The 16,003-nt window shown below is 46.8% G+C and overlaps 1 protein-coding gene across 4 annotated transcripts in view; it reads right to left on the reverse strand.

Moving 5' to 3' along the window:
• The window catches only part of LOC110512935 (homeodomain-interacting protein kinase 3-like), an 89,582-nt gene that overhangs the window by 7,753 nt on the left and 65,826 nt on the right, over positions 1-16,003 (reverse strand). For 2 of the 4 annotated variants that reach the window (XM_036981296.1, XM_036981294.1), the window contains exons 4-13: positions 14,823-14,942; positions 13,647-13,733; positions 11,008-11,192; positions 10,680-10,842; positions 3,425-3,548; positions 2,993-3,114; positions 2,298-2,425; positions 1,802-1,972; positions 1,387-1,707; positions 370-516 (exon numbers count right to left, since the gene is read on the reverse strand). In XM_036981296.1, coding sequence (XP_036837191.1) covers positions 370-516; positions 1,387-1,707; positions 1,802-1,972; positions 2,298-2,425; positions 2,993-3,114; positions 3,425-3,548; positions 10,680-10,842; positions 11,008-11,192; positions 13,647-13,733; positions 14,823-14,942 — 1,568 coding nt within the window. Of the gene's footprint in view, positions 1-369; positions 517-1,386; positions 1,708-1,801; positions 1,973-2,297; positions 2,426-2,992; positions 3,173-3,424; positions 3,549-10,679; positions 10,843-11,007; positions 11,193-13,646; positions 13,734-14,822; positions 14,943-16,003 lie in introns of all 4 variants that reach the window. The other 2 variants (XM_036981295.1, XM_036981297.1) reach the window with 2 other exon arrangements.

Below are 16,003 nucleotides of genomic sequence, written 5' to 3' on the forward strand. Positions count from 1 at the left end.
CTGTAACAGACAAGAGTAATCACACACAGAGATTATACATTCTATACTGTAACAGACAAGAGTAATCACACACAGAGATTATACATTCTATACTGTAACAGACCAGAGCAATCACACACAGAGATTATACATTCTATACTGTAACAGACCAGAGCAATCACACACAGATTATACATTCTATACTGTAACAGACCAGATCGCACACAGAGATTATACATTCTATACTGTAACAGACAAGAGTAATCACACACAGAGATTATACATTCTATACTGTAACAGACCAGAGCAATCACACTATGACAGGTGTAGGTGCAACATTTAGGTTAGGGCCCAACATGTATGTGTGCGGCTGTTGTCATTGGGTCATACCTGTTGGGGCGTTTGCAGGGTGAGGTGCTGGACTGGGCTGAGGCAGAGGAGCTGGTGCTGAGGGTGCTGTCTGGACTGCTGAGGGAACATACTCTCTCCATACTCACTGTGCTCTGACACGCCTCACACTCAGCATTGCCCTTACACCTGGAGGGAGGGGGAGAGAAAGAGAAACAGAAAGGGGGGGAGAAAGAAAGAGGGAGGGGGGAGAAAGAAAGAGGGAGGGGGGGAGAAGAGAGGGTTTTAGTTACAAGTTACATACAGAGTTTGAGACGATAATGACTATTTGAAGAGACTGATTGTGGACTGTAGTGGATATTTGAAGAGACTGATTGTGGACTGTAGTGGATATTTGAAGAGACTGATTGTGGACTGTAGTGGATATTTGAAGAGACTGATTGTGGACTGTAGTGGATATTTGAAGAGACTGATTGTAGTCTGTAGTGGATATTTGAAGAGACTGATTGTGGACTGTAGTGGATATTTGAAGAGACTGATTGTGGACTGTAGTGGATATTTGAAGAGACTGACTGTGGACTGTAGTGGATATTTGAAGAGACTGATTGTGGACTGTAGTGGATATTTGAAGAGACTGATTGTGGACTGTAGTGGATATTTGAAGAGACTGATTGTGGACTGTAGTGGATATTTGAAGAGTGATTGTGGGCTGTAGTGGATATTTGAAGAGACTGATTGTGGACTGTAGTGGATATTTGAAGAGACTGATTGTAGACTGTAGTGGATATTTGAAGAGACTGATTGTGGACTGTAGTGGATATTTGAAGAGACTGACTGTGGACTGTAGTGGATATTTGAAGAGACTGACTGTGGACTGTAGTGGATATTTGAAGAGACTGATTGTGGACTGTAGTGGATATTTGAAGAGACTGATTGTGGACTGTAGTGGATATTTGAAGAGACTGATTGTGGACTGTAGTGGATATTTGAAGAGACTGATTGTGGACTGTAGTGGATATTTGAAGAGACTGATTGTGGAGGAGCTTGAGAGTTACTTACTCCCCCAGTGAGTGTCTCCGTGTTCTCTCTTCCTCCTCCTCTTCCTCATCACTGCTGATACTAATGACAGTAACAGTGGGGCTGGCCAGATCAGACATCACCATGGCCTGCCGCTGCTTATAAGAGGCAGACTGCTCTTCAGAGTCTGAACCTGCCTTACAGCAGCTAGGCTCCTCCTCCTGCTCTGGTTCAGGTTCCAGCTGTGCAGCTCGCCCCGCCTCTGGGAATCTACCCTCTGGGACATTCCTTGTGGTGTCGGCCATCTTTGGGGACTGGCATGCTGAGTTTTGGGTGTTGGTGCTGTAGGTGAAATTGCTGCCTCTAGGGAGAAATAAATGACGGGAAGGGTTTTTTATGATCAGATTGTGTGTGTGTGTGTGTATGTGTGTGTGTGTGCGTGTGTGTGTGTGTTTACCTGTTAAAGCAGGGCTTGTTTCTCTTGTTTGCAGAGGGCTGTGGCCACACCACGTGTGCGATGCCTATGCTGATTGGCTGGTGGGCAGACATGGTCATCTGGTTGGTTAAGAACGGCTGATGGTGGTGGGGCATCATAGAGCTGTATTGGTTGCCATGGGGACGCACCTTCCTGAAAATGACAATACGGGATAACGAGCCAAAGGTTATTATCTATATTAGAGACTTAACTGACTGATCTCACTCGCCTGCTTCAAAGGAGAGGCATGTGACTCATTCTCATCAGTCTGACAGACAGCCATCACACTGTGTCCTATATTCTCAGAGAAGTCCTTGTCAAGGGTAGAGCATAGCAACAAAACAGACTGACAGACAAAGCAGTTTCAAAAAATTCATTTGGAGCTTCCCTATTGGCTCCCTACGGAGAGAAAAAATGAATTAGTCACTGACGGTCGCTAAAGAGAACAGACAGTCAACAGCTGACAGACAGCACTCACCCCCATTCTCCCAGTCTCTGTGGGCCTGCCACAGTGTCAGACGCCATGGTGGCTGGTGGGGGCGCCATTGAAGTCACCTGCTGCCAGGCGGGCACCAGGATCTGCTGGGGGCGGTTAGACCAGGTCTGCTGCAAGGGAGAAGAACACCGTTTCCATGGTTTCTATAGCTATCTAAACTTATTCATTCAGTGGTATAGAGTTGCAGGTAGCCTAGTGGTTTGAGCGTTGGGCCAGTAACTGAAAGGTTGCTGGATCGAATCCCCGAGGTGACATGGTAAAAATCTGTAGTTCTGCCCCTGAGCAAGGCAGTTAACCCACTGTTCCCCTGAGCAAGGCAGTTAACCCACTGTTCCCCTGAGCAAGGCAGTTAACCCACTGTTCCCCTGAGCAAGGCAGTTAACCCACTGTTCCCCTGAGCAAGGCAGTTAACCCACTGTTCCCCAGGCACCGGAGATATGGATGACGATTAAGGCACCTCTCTGATTCAGAGGGGTTGGGTTAAGTTGAATGTATTCAACTGAAATTCAACATTTCAGTTGAATACATTCAAAACATCCCCAGCACAAATGCATCCAGGATGTGTCTTGCTGATTCTCCATCACTGTCAGTTTCTCTGTTGGTCTGAATCACTCAATCACAGCTAGCCCGAATACTAGGGACTCTCTCTCTCCCGCTCCCCCCTCTCTTCTCGTTACCTGTGTGATGAGCCCAGGTCTGATCTGTAGGGGCTGGATGGAGGGAGCTTGGGTGACCAGAGGCACAGCAGTCTCCATGCGTACGGAGAAGCCCTGAGGCTTGGCCGCGTTAGTGGGGATTCCTGGAGGACCGGAAAGGGAAACATGTGTTCCACAGTAAGTCCAAGTCAGTAGATTTTGCTATAGAGGTGGATGGAAAGGAGGGAGAAAGAGGAGGGGGGAGGAGAAAGAGAGAAGAGGGGAGGGGGGGGGGGGGGGGGGGGGGGGGGGGGGGAGAGAAGAGAGGAGGGGGGAGGAGAAAGAGAGAAGAGAGGAGGGGGGGGGTGAGAGAAAAGAGGAGGGGGGAGGAGAAAGAGAGAAGAGAGGAGGGGGAGGAGAAAGAGAGACGTGAGGAGGGGGGAGGAGAAAGAGGAGAAGATTAAGAAGTCATACCCTGCATCGTTGGGGGGCACAGGATGAGTGCCTGTTGAAATGAGTCGCTGCAGCCAAACTGGCCATTTCCTGTTTGGTGCGGTATCCCAGGGTGCATCACTGAGGGGGCCGAGGGGGCTAAAGCCTGAAGACAACACAGAGACATGAGCCCCCTGACATCTACTACAGAAACTAATGGGTTAGATCAACACAGAGACATGAGCCCCCTGACATCTACTACAGAAACTAATGGGTTAGATCAACACAGAGACATCTACTACAGAAACTAATGGGTTAGATCAACACAGAGACATGAGTCCCCTGACATCTACTACAGAAACTAATGGGTTAGATCAACACAGAGACATGAGCCCCCTGACATCTACTACAGAAACTAATGGGTTAGATCAACACAGAGACATGAGCCCCCTGACATCTACTACAGAAACTAATGGGTTAGATCAACACAGAGACATGAGCCCCCAAACATCTACTACAGAAACTAATGGGTTAGATCAACACAGAGACATGAGCCCCCTGACATCTACTACAGAAACTAATGGGTTAGATCAACACAGAGACATGAGCCCCCTGACATCTACTACAGAAACTAATGGGTTAGATCAACACAGAGACATGAGCCCCCTGACATCTACTACAGAAACTAATGGGTTAGATCAACACAGAGACATGAGCCCCCTGACATCTACTACAGAAACTAATGGGTTAGATCAACACAGAGACATGAGCCCCCAAACATCTACTACAGAAACTAATGGGTTAGATCAACACAGAGAAATGAACCCCTGACATCTACTACAGAAACTAATGGGTTAGATCAACACAGAGACATGAGTCCCCTGACATCTACTACAGAAACTAATGGGTTAGATCAACACAGAGACATGAGCCCCCTGACATCTACTACAGAAACTAATGGGTTAGATCAACACAGAGACATGAGCCCCCTGACATCTACTACAGAAACGAATGGGTTAGATCAGCACAGAGACATGAGTCCCTTGACATCTACTACAGAAACTAATGGGTTAGATCAACACAGAGACATCTACTACAGAAACTAATGGGTTAGATCAACACAGAGACATGAGCCCCCTGACATCTACTACAGAAACTAATGGGTTAGATCAACACAGAGACATGAGCCCCCTGACATCTACTACAGAAACTAATGGGTTAGATCAACACAGAGACATGAGCCCCCTGACATCTACTACAGAAACTAATGGGTTAGATCAACACAGAGACATCTACTACAGAAACTAATGGGTTAGATCAACACAGAGACATGAGTCCCCTGACATCTACTACAGAAACTAATGGGTTAGATCAACACAGAGACATGAGCCCCCTGACATCTACTACAGAAACTAATGGGTTAGATCAACACAGAGAAATGAACCCCTGACATCTACTACAGAAACTAATGGGTTAGATCAACACAGAGACATGAGCCCCCTGACATCTACTACAGAAACTAATGGGTTAGATCAACACAGAGACATGAGCCCCCTGACATCTACTACAGAAACTAATGGGTTAGATCAACACAGAGACATGAGCCCCCTGACATCTACTACAGAAACTAATGGGTTAGATCAACACAGAGACATGAGTCCCTTGACATCTACTACAGAAACTAATGGGTTAGATCAACACAGAGACATGAGCCCCCTGACATCTACTACAGAAACTAATGGGTTAGATCAACACAGAGACATGAGTCCCTTGACATCTACTACAGAAACTAATGGGTTAGATCAACACAGACATGAGCCCCCTGACATCTACTACAGAAACTAATGGGTTAGATCAACACAGAGACATGAGCCCCCTGACATCTACTACAGAAACTAATGGGTTAGATCAACACAGAGACATGAGCCCCCTGACATCTACTACAGAAACTAATGGGTTAGATCAACACAGAGACATGAGCCCCCAAACATCTACTACAGAAACTAATGGGTTAGATCAACACAGAGACATGAGCCCCCTGACATCTACTACAGAAACTAATGGGTTAGATCAACACAGAGACATGAGCCCCCTGACATCTACTACAGAAACTAATGGGTTAGATCAACACAGAGACATCTACTACAGAAACGAATGGGTTAGATCAACACAGAGACATGAACCCCCTGACATCTACTACAGAAACTAATGGGTTAGATCAACACAGAGACATGAGCCCCCTGACATCTACTACAGAAACGAATGGGTTAGATCAACACAGACATGAGCCCCCTGACATCTACTACAGAAACTAATGGGTTAGATCAACACAGAGACATCTACTACAGAAACTAATGGGTTAGATCAACACAGACATGAGCCCCCTGACATCTACTACAGAAACTAATGGGTTAGATCAACAGAGACATGAGCCCCCTGACATCTACTACAGAAACTAATAGGTTAGATCAACACAGACATGAGCCCCCTGACATCTACTACAGAAACGAATGGGTTAGATCAACACAGAGACATGAGCCCCCTGACATCTACTACAGAAACAAATGGGTTAGATCAACACAGACATGAGCCCCCTGACATCTACTACAGAAACTAATGGGTTAGATCAACACAGAGACATCTACTACAGAAACTAATGGGTTAGATCAACACAGAGACATGAGTCCCCTGACATCTACTACAGAAACTAATGGGTTAGATCAACACAGAGACATGAGCCCCCAAACATCTACTACAGAAACTAATGGGTTAGATCAACACAGACATGAGCCCCCTGACATCTACTACAGAAACTAATGGGTTAGATCAACACAGAGACATGAGCCCCCTGACATCTACTACAGAAACGAATGGGTTAGATCAACACAGAGACATGAGCCCCCTGACATCTACTACAGAAACGAATGGGTTAGATCAACACAGACATGAGCCCCGACATCTACTACAGAAACTAATGGGTTAGATCAACACAGAGACATGAGCCCCCAAACATCTACTACAGAAACTAATGGGTTAGATCAACACAGAGACATGAGCCCCCTGACATCTACTACAGAAACTAATGGGTTAGATCAACACAGAGACATGAGCCCCCTGACATCTACTACAGAAACTAATGGGTTAGATCAACACAGAGACATCTACTACAGAAACGAATGGGTTAGATCAACACAGAGACATGAACCCCCTGACATCTACTACAGAAACGAATGGGTTAGATCAACACAGACATGAGCCCCCTGACATCTACTACAGAAACTAATGGGTTAGATCAACACAGAGACATGAGCCCCCTGACATCTACTACAGAAACTAATGGGTTAGATCAACACAGACATGAGCCCCCTGACATCTACTACAGAAACTAATGGGTTAGATCAACACAGAGACATCTACTACAGAAACTAATGGGTTAGATCAACACAGACATGAGCCCCCTGACATCTACTACAGAAACGAATGGGTTAGATCAACACAGAGACATGAGCCCCCTGACATCTACTACAGAAACAAATGGGTTAGATCAACACAGACATGAGCCCCCTGACATCTACTACAGAAACTAATGGGTTAGATCAACACAGAGACATGAGCCCCCTGACATCTACTACAGAAACTAATGGGTTAGATCAACACAGAGACATGAACCCCCTGACATCTACTACAGAAACTAATGGGTTAGATCAACACAGAGACATCTACTACAGAAACTAATGGGTTAGATCAACACAGAGACATCTACTACAGAAACTAATGGGTTAGATCAACACAGAGACATGAGTCCCCTGACATCTACTACAGAAACTAATGGGTTAGATCAACACAGAGACATGAGCCCCCTGACATCTACTACAGAAACTAATGGGTTAGATCAACACAGAGACATGAGTCCCTTGACATCTACTACAGAAACTAATGGGTTAGATCAACACAGAGACATGAGCCCCCAAACATCTACTACAGAAACTAATGGGTTAGATCAACACAGACATGAGCCCCCTGACATCTACTACAGAAACTAATGGGTTAGATCAACACAGAGACATGAGCCCCCTGACATCTACTACAGAAACGAATGGGTTAGATCAACACAGAGACATGAGCCCCCTGACATCTACTACAGAAACGAATGGGTTAGATCAACACAGACATGAGCCCCGACATCTACTACAGAAACTAATGGGTTAGATCAACACAGAGACATGAGCCCCCAAACATCTACTACAGAAACTAATGGGTTAGATCAACACAGAGACATGAGCCCCCTGACATCTACTACAGAAACTAATGGGTTAGATCAACACAGAGACATGAGCCCCCTGACATCTACTACAGAAACTAATGGGTTAGATCAACACAGAGACATCTACTACAGAAACGAATGGGTTAGATCAACACAGAGACATGAACCCCCTGACATCTACTACAGAAACGAATGGGTTAGATCAACACAGACATGAGCCCCCTGACATCTACTACAGAAACTAATGGGTTAGATCAACACAGAGACATGAGCCCCCTGACATCTACTACAGAAACTAATGGGTTAGATCAACACAGACATGAGCCCCCTGACATCTACTACAGAAACTAATGGGTTAGATCAACACAGAGACATCTACTACAGAAACTAATGGGTTAGATCAACACAGACATGAGCCCCCTGACATCTACTACAGAAACGAATGGGTTAGATCAACACAGAGACATGAGCCCCCTGACATCTACTACAGAAACAAATGGGTTAGATCAACACAGACATGAGCCCCCTGACATCTACTACAGAAACTAATGGGTTAGATCAACACAGAGACATGAGCCCCCTGACATCTACTACAGAAACTAATGGGTTAGATCAACACAGAGACATGAACCCCCTGACATCTACTACAGAAACTAATGGGTTAGATCAACACAGAGACATCTACTACAGAAACTAATGGGTTAGATCAACACAGAGACATCTACTACAGAAACTAATGGGTTAGATCAACACAGAGACATGAGTCCCCTGACATCTACTACAGAAACTAATGGGTTAGATCAACACAGAGACATGAGCCCCCTGACATCTACTACAGAAACTAATGGGTTAGATCAACACAGAGACATGAGTCCCTTGACATCTACTACAGAAACTAATGGGTTAGATCAACACAGAGACATGAGCCCCCAAACATCTACTACAGAAACTAATGGGTTAGATCAACACAGACATGAGCCCCCTGACATCTACTACAGAAACTAATGGGTTAGATCAACACAGAGACATGAGCCCCCTGACATCTACTACAGAAACGAATGGGTTAGATCAACACAGAGACATGAGCCCCCTGACATCTACTACAGAAACGAATGGGTTAGATCAACACAGACATGAGCCCCGACATCTACTACAGAAACTAATGGGTTAGATCAACACAGAGACATGAGCCCCCTGACATCTACTACAGAAACTAATGGGTTAGATCAACACAGAGACATCTACTACAGAAACTAATGGGTTAGATCAACACAGAGACATCTACTACAGAAACTAATGGGTTAGATCAACACAGAGACATCTACTACAGAAACTAATGGGTTAGATCAACACAGAGACATGAGCCCCCTGACATCTACTACAGAAACTAATGGGTTAGATCAACACAGAGACATGAGTCCCCTGACATCTACTACAGAAACTAATGGGTTAGATCAACACAGAGACATGAGCCCCCTGACATCTACTACAGAAACTAATGGGTTAGATCAACACAGAGACATGAGCCCCCTGACATCTACTACAGAAACGAATGGGTTAGATCAACACAGAGACATGAGCCCCCTGACATCTACTACAGAAACTAATGGGTTAGATCAACACAGACGGTCTATCAACAGGGATTTCATCAGCACAACATAAGGGGAATTGTGGCCTCAATAACTATTTTCATAAAGAAAGTGTTTCAGAGAACAAAATAAGGAAAACAATACCAAAACTTTGACTCTCCATAATTAAAAACCTCCTAGTGTAAGTCTTGAAAGATTCCAACATATAATCCGCATTAGCCTCACATCCCCAGTAGATGGCGACCTGCCTGTCTGGAGTCTGAGCCAAACAGCAGTGCCGTATGCACCAAGCATAGAGTAAGAGTACAGATCTAGGATCTGTCCATATAATCTTATTATGAAATCATTTAAAAGGCAAAACTGATCCTAGATCAGCAGTCCTACTCCGACACTTTATGAATAAACAAAGAACAGAGCAGGAGCCTGTGGTTCAGAGGTCACTGCTCTGACCTCTTGTGCCCGGCCTACAATATTGAATCCAGGGAATTAGACCAGGGCTGAATCCAACATGATCAAAGGTCTGGAAAGTCCAATAAAAAAGTCCACCCAGAACAGGGACCGGCCCCCCCCATACACATGACAGTCAACACAAAGCATTCTGAGAGGTGAATACTGGGCGATCTGGTGCATTTTCCCACCTAATACTTCCTGTAACTGGAACCAATCAAAGTTCACCTACATCAGAGCGGATGTGTTTTACACACACAAGGCTTTCCTAGAGACCACCCATTCTGTTGCCCCCCCAGGGGTAAATACTGAACACAAATGCAAGGCTTTCCTAGAGACCACCCATTCTGTTGCCCCCCCAGGGGTAAATACTGAACACAAATGCACTAGAATTAAGGATGTGTCGATATATCAACTTGATTCAATTGGGCTTGTGGTATATGAGGTTCAGATGCCATCACCTTCACATTGTACCAACAGTTGATATGAGAATGGACTTCTAATGTGTTGACAAAGATGGACTTGTATTTCCAGAAATATCTGGTTGGTATTTAGAATAACAAAGTGAAAACATGACAGTATGAGGCCAGTTGAACTCATCTCTGTCTAATAGGATCAGATGGCTCCAAACTTCAACCATCTCTCTCCTCAGCAACACAACGCACCCGCGCTGTTGCCATGACATAGCCTACGTAACGCCCTGCCGTTGCCACGACAGCGAAGGTGAACGGTTACAGTTCCACGTGAGGACGAGGGGGGCGATAAAGCCCCATGTTATCCACTCCGACCATCTGGAGGTCTGGGTCAGGGGAAAACACGCCTTGGTCTAGCTGTTACTCAAATGAAGACTTGTCTGATAAAACGGTCTCCATTCAAATCTAATATACAGTCTAACAGCTCTAGCAGTGGTACATTGTCATATAGCCGTCTATTCATATAAACGGAAATGTTTCCCTCCATGTGACGGCTACTGTATTGATGTGGTGAAGCTACTTACTTGGTTGTGGATGGCAGCCATCTTGCTGAAGGGCCCGGTCAGGTTAACTGTGGTGGTGGTGGTGGTCACCGGTCTGACGAAGGGGGCTTTGTTCCGGTTGAGCGTGTCGTAAGGACCAGGACGAGAGCGGGTAACGTCCATGATGTGGAAACATGATTTGACACTGATGGAGAGAGGAAAGGAGGGGGTTGGAGTTATTTTCATCACAGTATAGCAGGCCCCAGCTATTCTTTATGCTTGTCCTCCTTTTACAAATAACTAAATGTTTCATCATGTCTCTTCTCTACGAAAAGGTCAACCCGTCTGAAAGACAGTGGGGGAAACTCACTGGTTGCTATGGGGGAAGTCGAGCAGGTGTTGCATGGACATAAAGGAGTGGCTGAGCGCCTCCGCGGGGGCGATCCTCTTCTCCGCATCGATCCACAACATCCTCTTCAGCAGGCCTACAAACTCTCTTCGGTCCACCTTCTCTGCCAACAGGTCACTACCTTCCAGATTCATCACCAAGTTGACCTGGGAGAGAGAGGCAGGTCAGGGCTCAGGAGAACTGGTCATCTGTTATCTTTCCCAGTGTTTGTGTCCATTCCATCTGGAGCCGCAGGAAGTTTTAAACCAGCTTTACAAGTCAAGGGAGACTTGGTTAAGGGACAAACAGTATAAACAGTCACAATGCTGGAATAATCCTTTCCTAAGTTAAAAATACCACACATTTTGCAGAAGTTTATCAAATATGAAAACATCAAACCAACCATTGTGATAAGTGGAACGATGAGGCATTTTTCATATCTACAGCATTCTACATCCCCCCCGTCTCTACACATCTACGTCCCCCCCAGTCTCTACACAGCTACGCCCCCCCCCCCAGTCTCTACACAGCTACGCCCCCCCCCCCTCCAGTCTCTACACATCTACGTCCCCCCCCAGTCTCTAAACATCTACGTCCCCCCCAGTCTCTACACATCTACGCCCCCCCCAGACTCTACACATCTACGTCCCCCCCAGTCTCTACACATCTACGCCCCCCCCCCCCAGTCTCTACACATCTACGTCCCCCCCAGCCTCTACGTCGTCCCCCCCAGCCTCTACACATCTACGTCGTCTCCCCCAGCCTCTACACATCTACGTCGTCCCCCCCAGCCTCTACACATATACGTCACCCCCCCCCCCCAGCCTCTACACATCTACGTCCCCCCCCAGTCTCTACACATCTACGTCCCCACCCCCCAGTCTCTACACATCTACGTCCCCCCCAGTCTCTACACATCTACGTCGCCCCCCCCCAGCCTCTACACATCTACGTCGCCCCCCCCCCCCCAGCCTCTACACATCTACGCCCCCCCCCAGTCTCTACACATCTACGTCGTCCCCCCCCAGTCTCTACACATCTACGCCCCCCCCCCAGTCTCTACACATCTACGTCCCCCCCCAGTCTCTACACATCTACGTCCCCCCCTCCAGTCTCTACACATCTACGTCCCGTCCCCCCAGTCTCTACACATCTACGTCCCCCCCCCCCAGTCTTTACACATCTACGTCCCCCCCAGTCTCTACACATCTATGTCCCCCCCCAGTCTCTACACATCTACGTCCCCCCCCCCCAGTCTCTACACATCTACGTCGTGCCCCCCCAGCCTCTACACATCTACGTCCCCCCCCCAGCCTCTACACATCTACGTCATCATCCCCCGTCTCTACGTCATCCCCCGTCTCTACGTCATCCCCCGTCTCTACGTCATCCCCCGTCTCTATGTCATCCCCCGTCTCTACGTCATCCCCCGTCTCTACATATCTACATAATCACCCCCCAACTCAAAAAAACATCAGCAGGGAAATGTTCAACCCATGATCTCATTGTCAGGGAATTTCCAGCTGTGGTTTCACCTGAGGCTTGACTTTCAAACTAAGTGTTGGGTGCTGAACCTTAGCATGTCACTTAGCATATGACTAGAGATGAGAGAATGGGTTTTTTCCAGCAATGAGATGTACGTACATGTTCTAGCCTTTTCAGTCAAACAGCTGAAGGTGAACTTCCTCTCTCTCAGACCTACGGCCCCATGTCATCTAACCATCTGACCATGGGCTTCCTGAGTAGAGACTCATCAACACGGTCTAGTTAGACCAGCTGAAGGTGAACTTCCTCTCTCTCAGACCTACATCATCTAACCATGAGCTTCCTGAGTCGAGACTCATCAACACGGTCTAGTTAGACCAGCTGAAGGTGAACTTCCTCTCTCTCAGACCTACATCATCTAACCATGAGCTTCCTGAGTTGAGACTCATCAACACGGTCTAGTTAGACCAGCTGAAGGTGAACTTCCTCTCTCTCAGACCTACATCATCTAACCATGAGCTTCCTGAGTCGAGACTCATCAACACGGTCTAGTTAGACCAGCTGAAGGTGAACTTCCTCTCTCTCAGACCTACATCATCTAACCATGAGCTTCCTGAGTCGAGACTCATCAACACGGTCTAGTTAGACCAGCTGAAGGTGAACTTCCTCTCTCTCAGACCTACATCATCTAACCATGAGCTTCCTGAGTCGAGACTCATCAACACGGTCTAGTTAGACCAGCTGAAGGTGAACTTCCTCTCTCTCAGACCTACATCATCTAACCATGAGCTTCCTGAGTCGAGACTCATCAACACGGTCTAGTTAGACCAGCTGAAGGTGAACTTCCTCTCTCTCAGACCTACATCATCTAACCATGAGCTTCCTGAGTCGAGACTCATCAACACGGTCTAGTTAGACCAGCTGAAGGTGAACTTCCTCTCTCTCAGACCTACATAATCTAACCATGAGCTTCCTGAGTCGAGACTCATCAACACGGTCTAGTTAGACCAGCTGAAGGTGAACTTCCTCTCTCTCAGACCTACATCATCTAACCATGAGCTTCCTGAGTTGAGACTCATCAACACGGTCTAGTTAGACCAGCTGAAGGTGTCCACATCCTGTGGAACAAGACTTACGTGCGCCATGTCATCCAAACAGTTGAAGATGTACTTCCTTGCTTCCTTCGATTTCATCCCTGTCTCGGTCTCATGCTCATCAGTCGACTGGAGAGAGAAAGGAGGAGAGAGAGAGACAGGGGGAGAGAGAAAGAGAGAGAGACAAGGGGAGAAAGAGAGAGCGAGACAGGGAGAGAGAGAGAGAGACAGGGAGAGAAAGAGAGAGAGAGAGACAGGGAGAGAAAGAGAGAGAGAGAGAGACAGGGAGAGAAAGAGAGAGAGAGAGAGAGAGACAGGGAGAGAAAGAGAGAGAGAGAGAGAGAGACAGGGAGAGAAAGAGAGAGAGAGAGACAGGGAGAGAAAGAGAGAGAGAGAGACAGGGAGAGAAAGAGAGAGAGAGAGAGACAGGGAGAGAAAGAGAGAGAGAGAGAGACAGGGAGAGAAAGAGAGAGAGAGAGAGACAGGGAGAGAAAGAGAGAGAGAGAGACAGGGAGAGAAAGAGAGAGAGAGAGACAGGGAGAGAAAGAGAGAGTGAGAGAGACAGGGAGAGAAAGAGAGAGAGAGACAGGGAGAGAAAGAGCGAGAGAGAGACAGGGAGAGAAAGAGAGAGAGAGAGACAGGGAGAGAAAGAGAGAGAGAGAGACAGGGAGAGAAAGAGAGCGAGAGAGACAGGGAGAGAAAGAGAGAGAGAGAGACAGGGAGAGAAAGAGAGAGAGAGACACAGGGAGAGAAAGAGAGAGAGAGACAGGGAGAGAAAGAGAGAGAGAGACAGGGAGAGAAAGAGAGAGAGACAGGGGGAGAAAGAGAGAGAGAGAGACAGGGGGAGAAAGAGAGAGACAGACAGGGGGAGAAAGAGAGTGAGACAGGGGGAGAAAGAGAGAGAGAGAGACAGGGAGAAAGAGAGAGAGAGACAGGGAGAACAATAAGGATTTGGTTTATCCCTTCAGCCTTTATCTCCAGAGTTGGTTCAAGCGGTGAAAAAGAGGATGCTTGTGTTGGGGTTTTCTTCTCTGGTGGGAGAATGTTTGGTGATGGTGAGATAATATGAAGGTTTGTTTTCAGTGCCGGGCTAAGAGGTGTGTGTGTTTTGGTGGAGAGGAGCGAAAGAGGGGTCAGTGTATGGAATGGTTGAGAGAGGGTGCTGGGGGGAGGGGGGTTCTGCTGGAGATGTCTTTTGGGCTTAGGGGTCCTTCTTACTTTCAATCGCCATGCTGAGTAGGGGGAGTCAGACTCCCTGCAGAAGAACCGTGCCGTCTTCGTCCCCACATTCAACAGATGCTCCCCAGGCAAACCCTGCGTCTGAGAAATGTAGCGAATCTGTGAAAAGAGGAAGCGAGGGAAAAACAAAGACATGAATAGACCGAGCAAGAGAGAGAGAAAGGAAAAATGCATTAGGAAAGAACATTCCCTGTATGCTATGACTAACAGAAGGGGAAAGAACATTCCCTGTATGCTATGACTGTAACAGAAGGGGAAAGAACATTCCCTGTATGCTATGACTGTAACAGAAGGGGAAAGAACATTCCCTGTATGCTATGACTGTAACAGAAGGGGGAAGAACATTCCCTGTATGCTATGACTGTAACAGAAGGGGAAAGAACATTCCCTGTATGCTATGACTGTAACAGAAGGGGAAAGAACATTCCCTGTATGCTATGACTGTAACAGAAGGGGAAAGAACATTCCCTGTATGCTATGACTGTAACAGAAGGGGAAAGAACATTCCCTGTATGCTATGACTGTAACAGAAGGGGAAAGAACATTCCCTGTATGCTATGACTGTAACAGAAGGGGAAAGAACATTCCCTGTATGCTATGACTGTAACAGAAGGGGAAATAACATTCCCTGTATGCTATGACTGTAACAGAAGGGGAAAGAACATTCCCTGTATGCTATGACTGTAACAGAAGGGGAAATAACATTCCCTGTATGCTATGACTGTAACAGAAGGGGAAAGAACATCCCCTGTATGCTATGACTGTAACGGAAGGGGAAAGATGCTATGACTAACAGAAGGGGAAAGAACAGTTCAATATGACCATTTCTCTCCCATAATATTACCATAACATCATACAGTCTAAACATCCCAGCACAGTTCTCTTCTCCATTCCTGCGGTGCCTTGGTCCACTGTAAACTGCCCAGTCCTACCCACTCCTCCTATACCCACAGTCCCCCACCTTCAAGCCCAGGTGCTGACCCCTTTCTCCAGCCTCACACATCCCGAGAACACAGTCATTACCTAGTGGTAATACATTCAGGTTATGCACAAGTGTCTTTCACACTACCATCACCCTGGGAATGAGGGGGGTGGGGCTCTGGGAATGATTGACGTGTGTGCGTAACAGTGTAGTTTCTGTCCCTCTCCTCACCCCTACC

This window comes from Oncorhynchus mykiss, chromosome 6 (genome assembly GCF_013265735.2).
Source record: "Oncorhynchus mykiss isolate Arlee chromosome 6, USDA_OmykA_1.1, whole genome shotgun sequence".
NCBI lineage: Eukaryota > Metazoa > Chordata > Actinopteri > Salmoniformes > Salmonidae > Oncorhynchus > Oncorhynchus mykiss.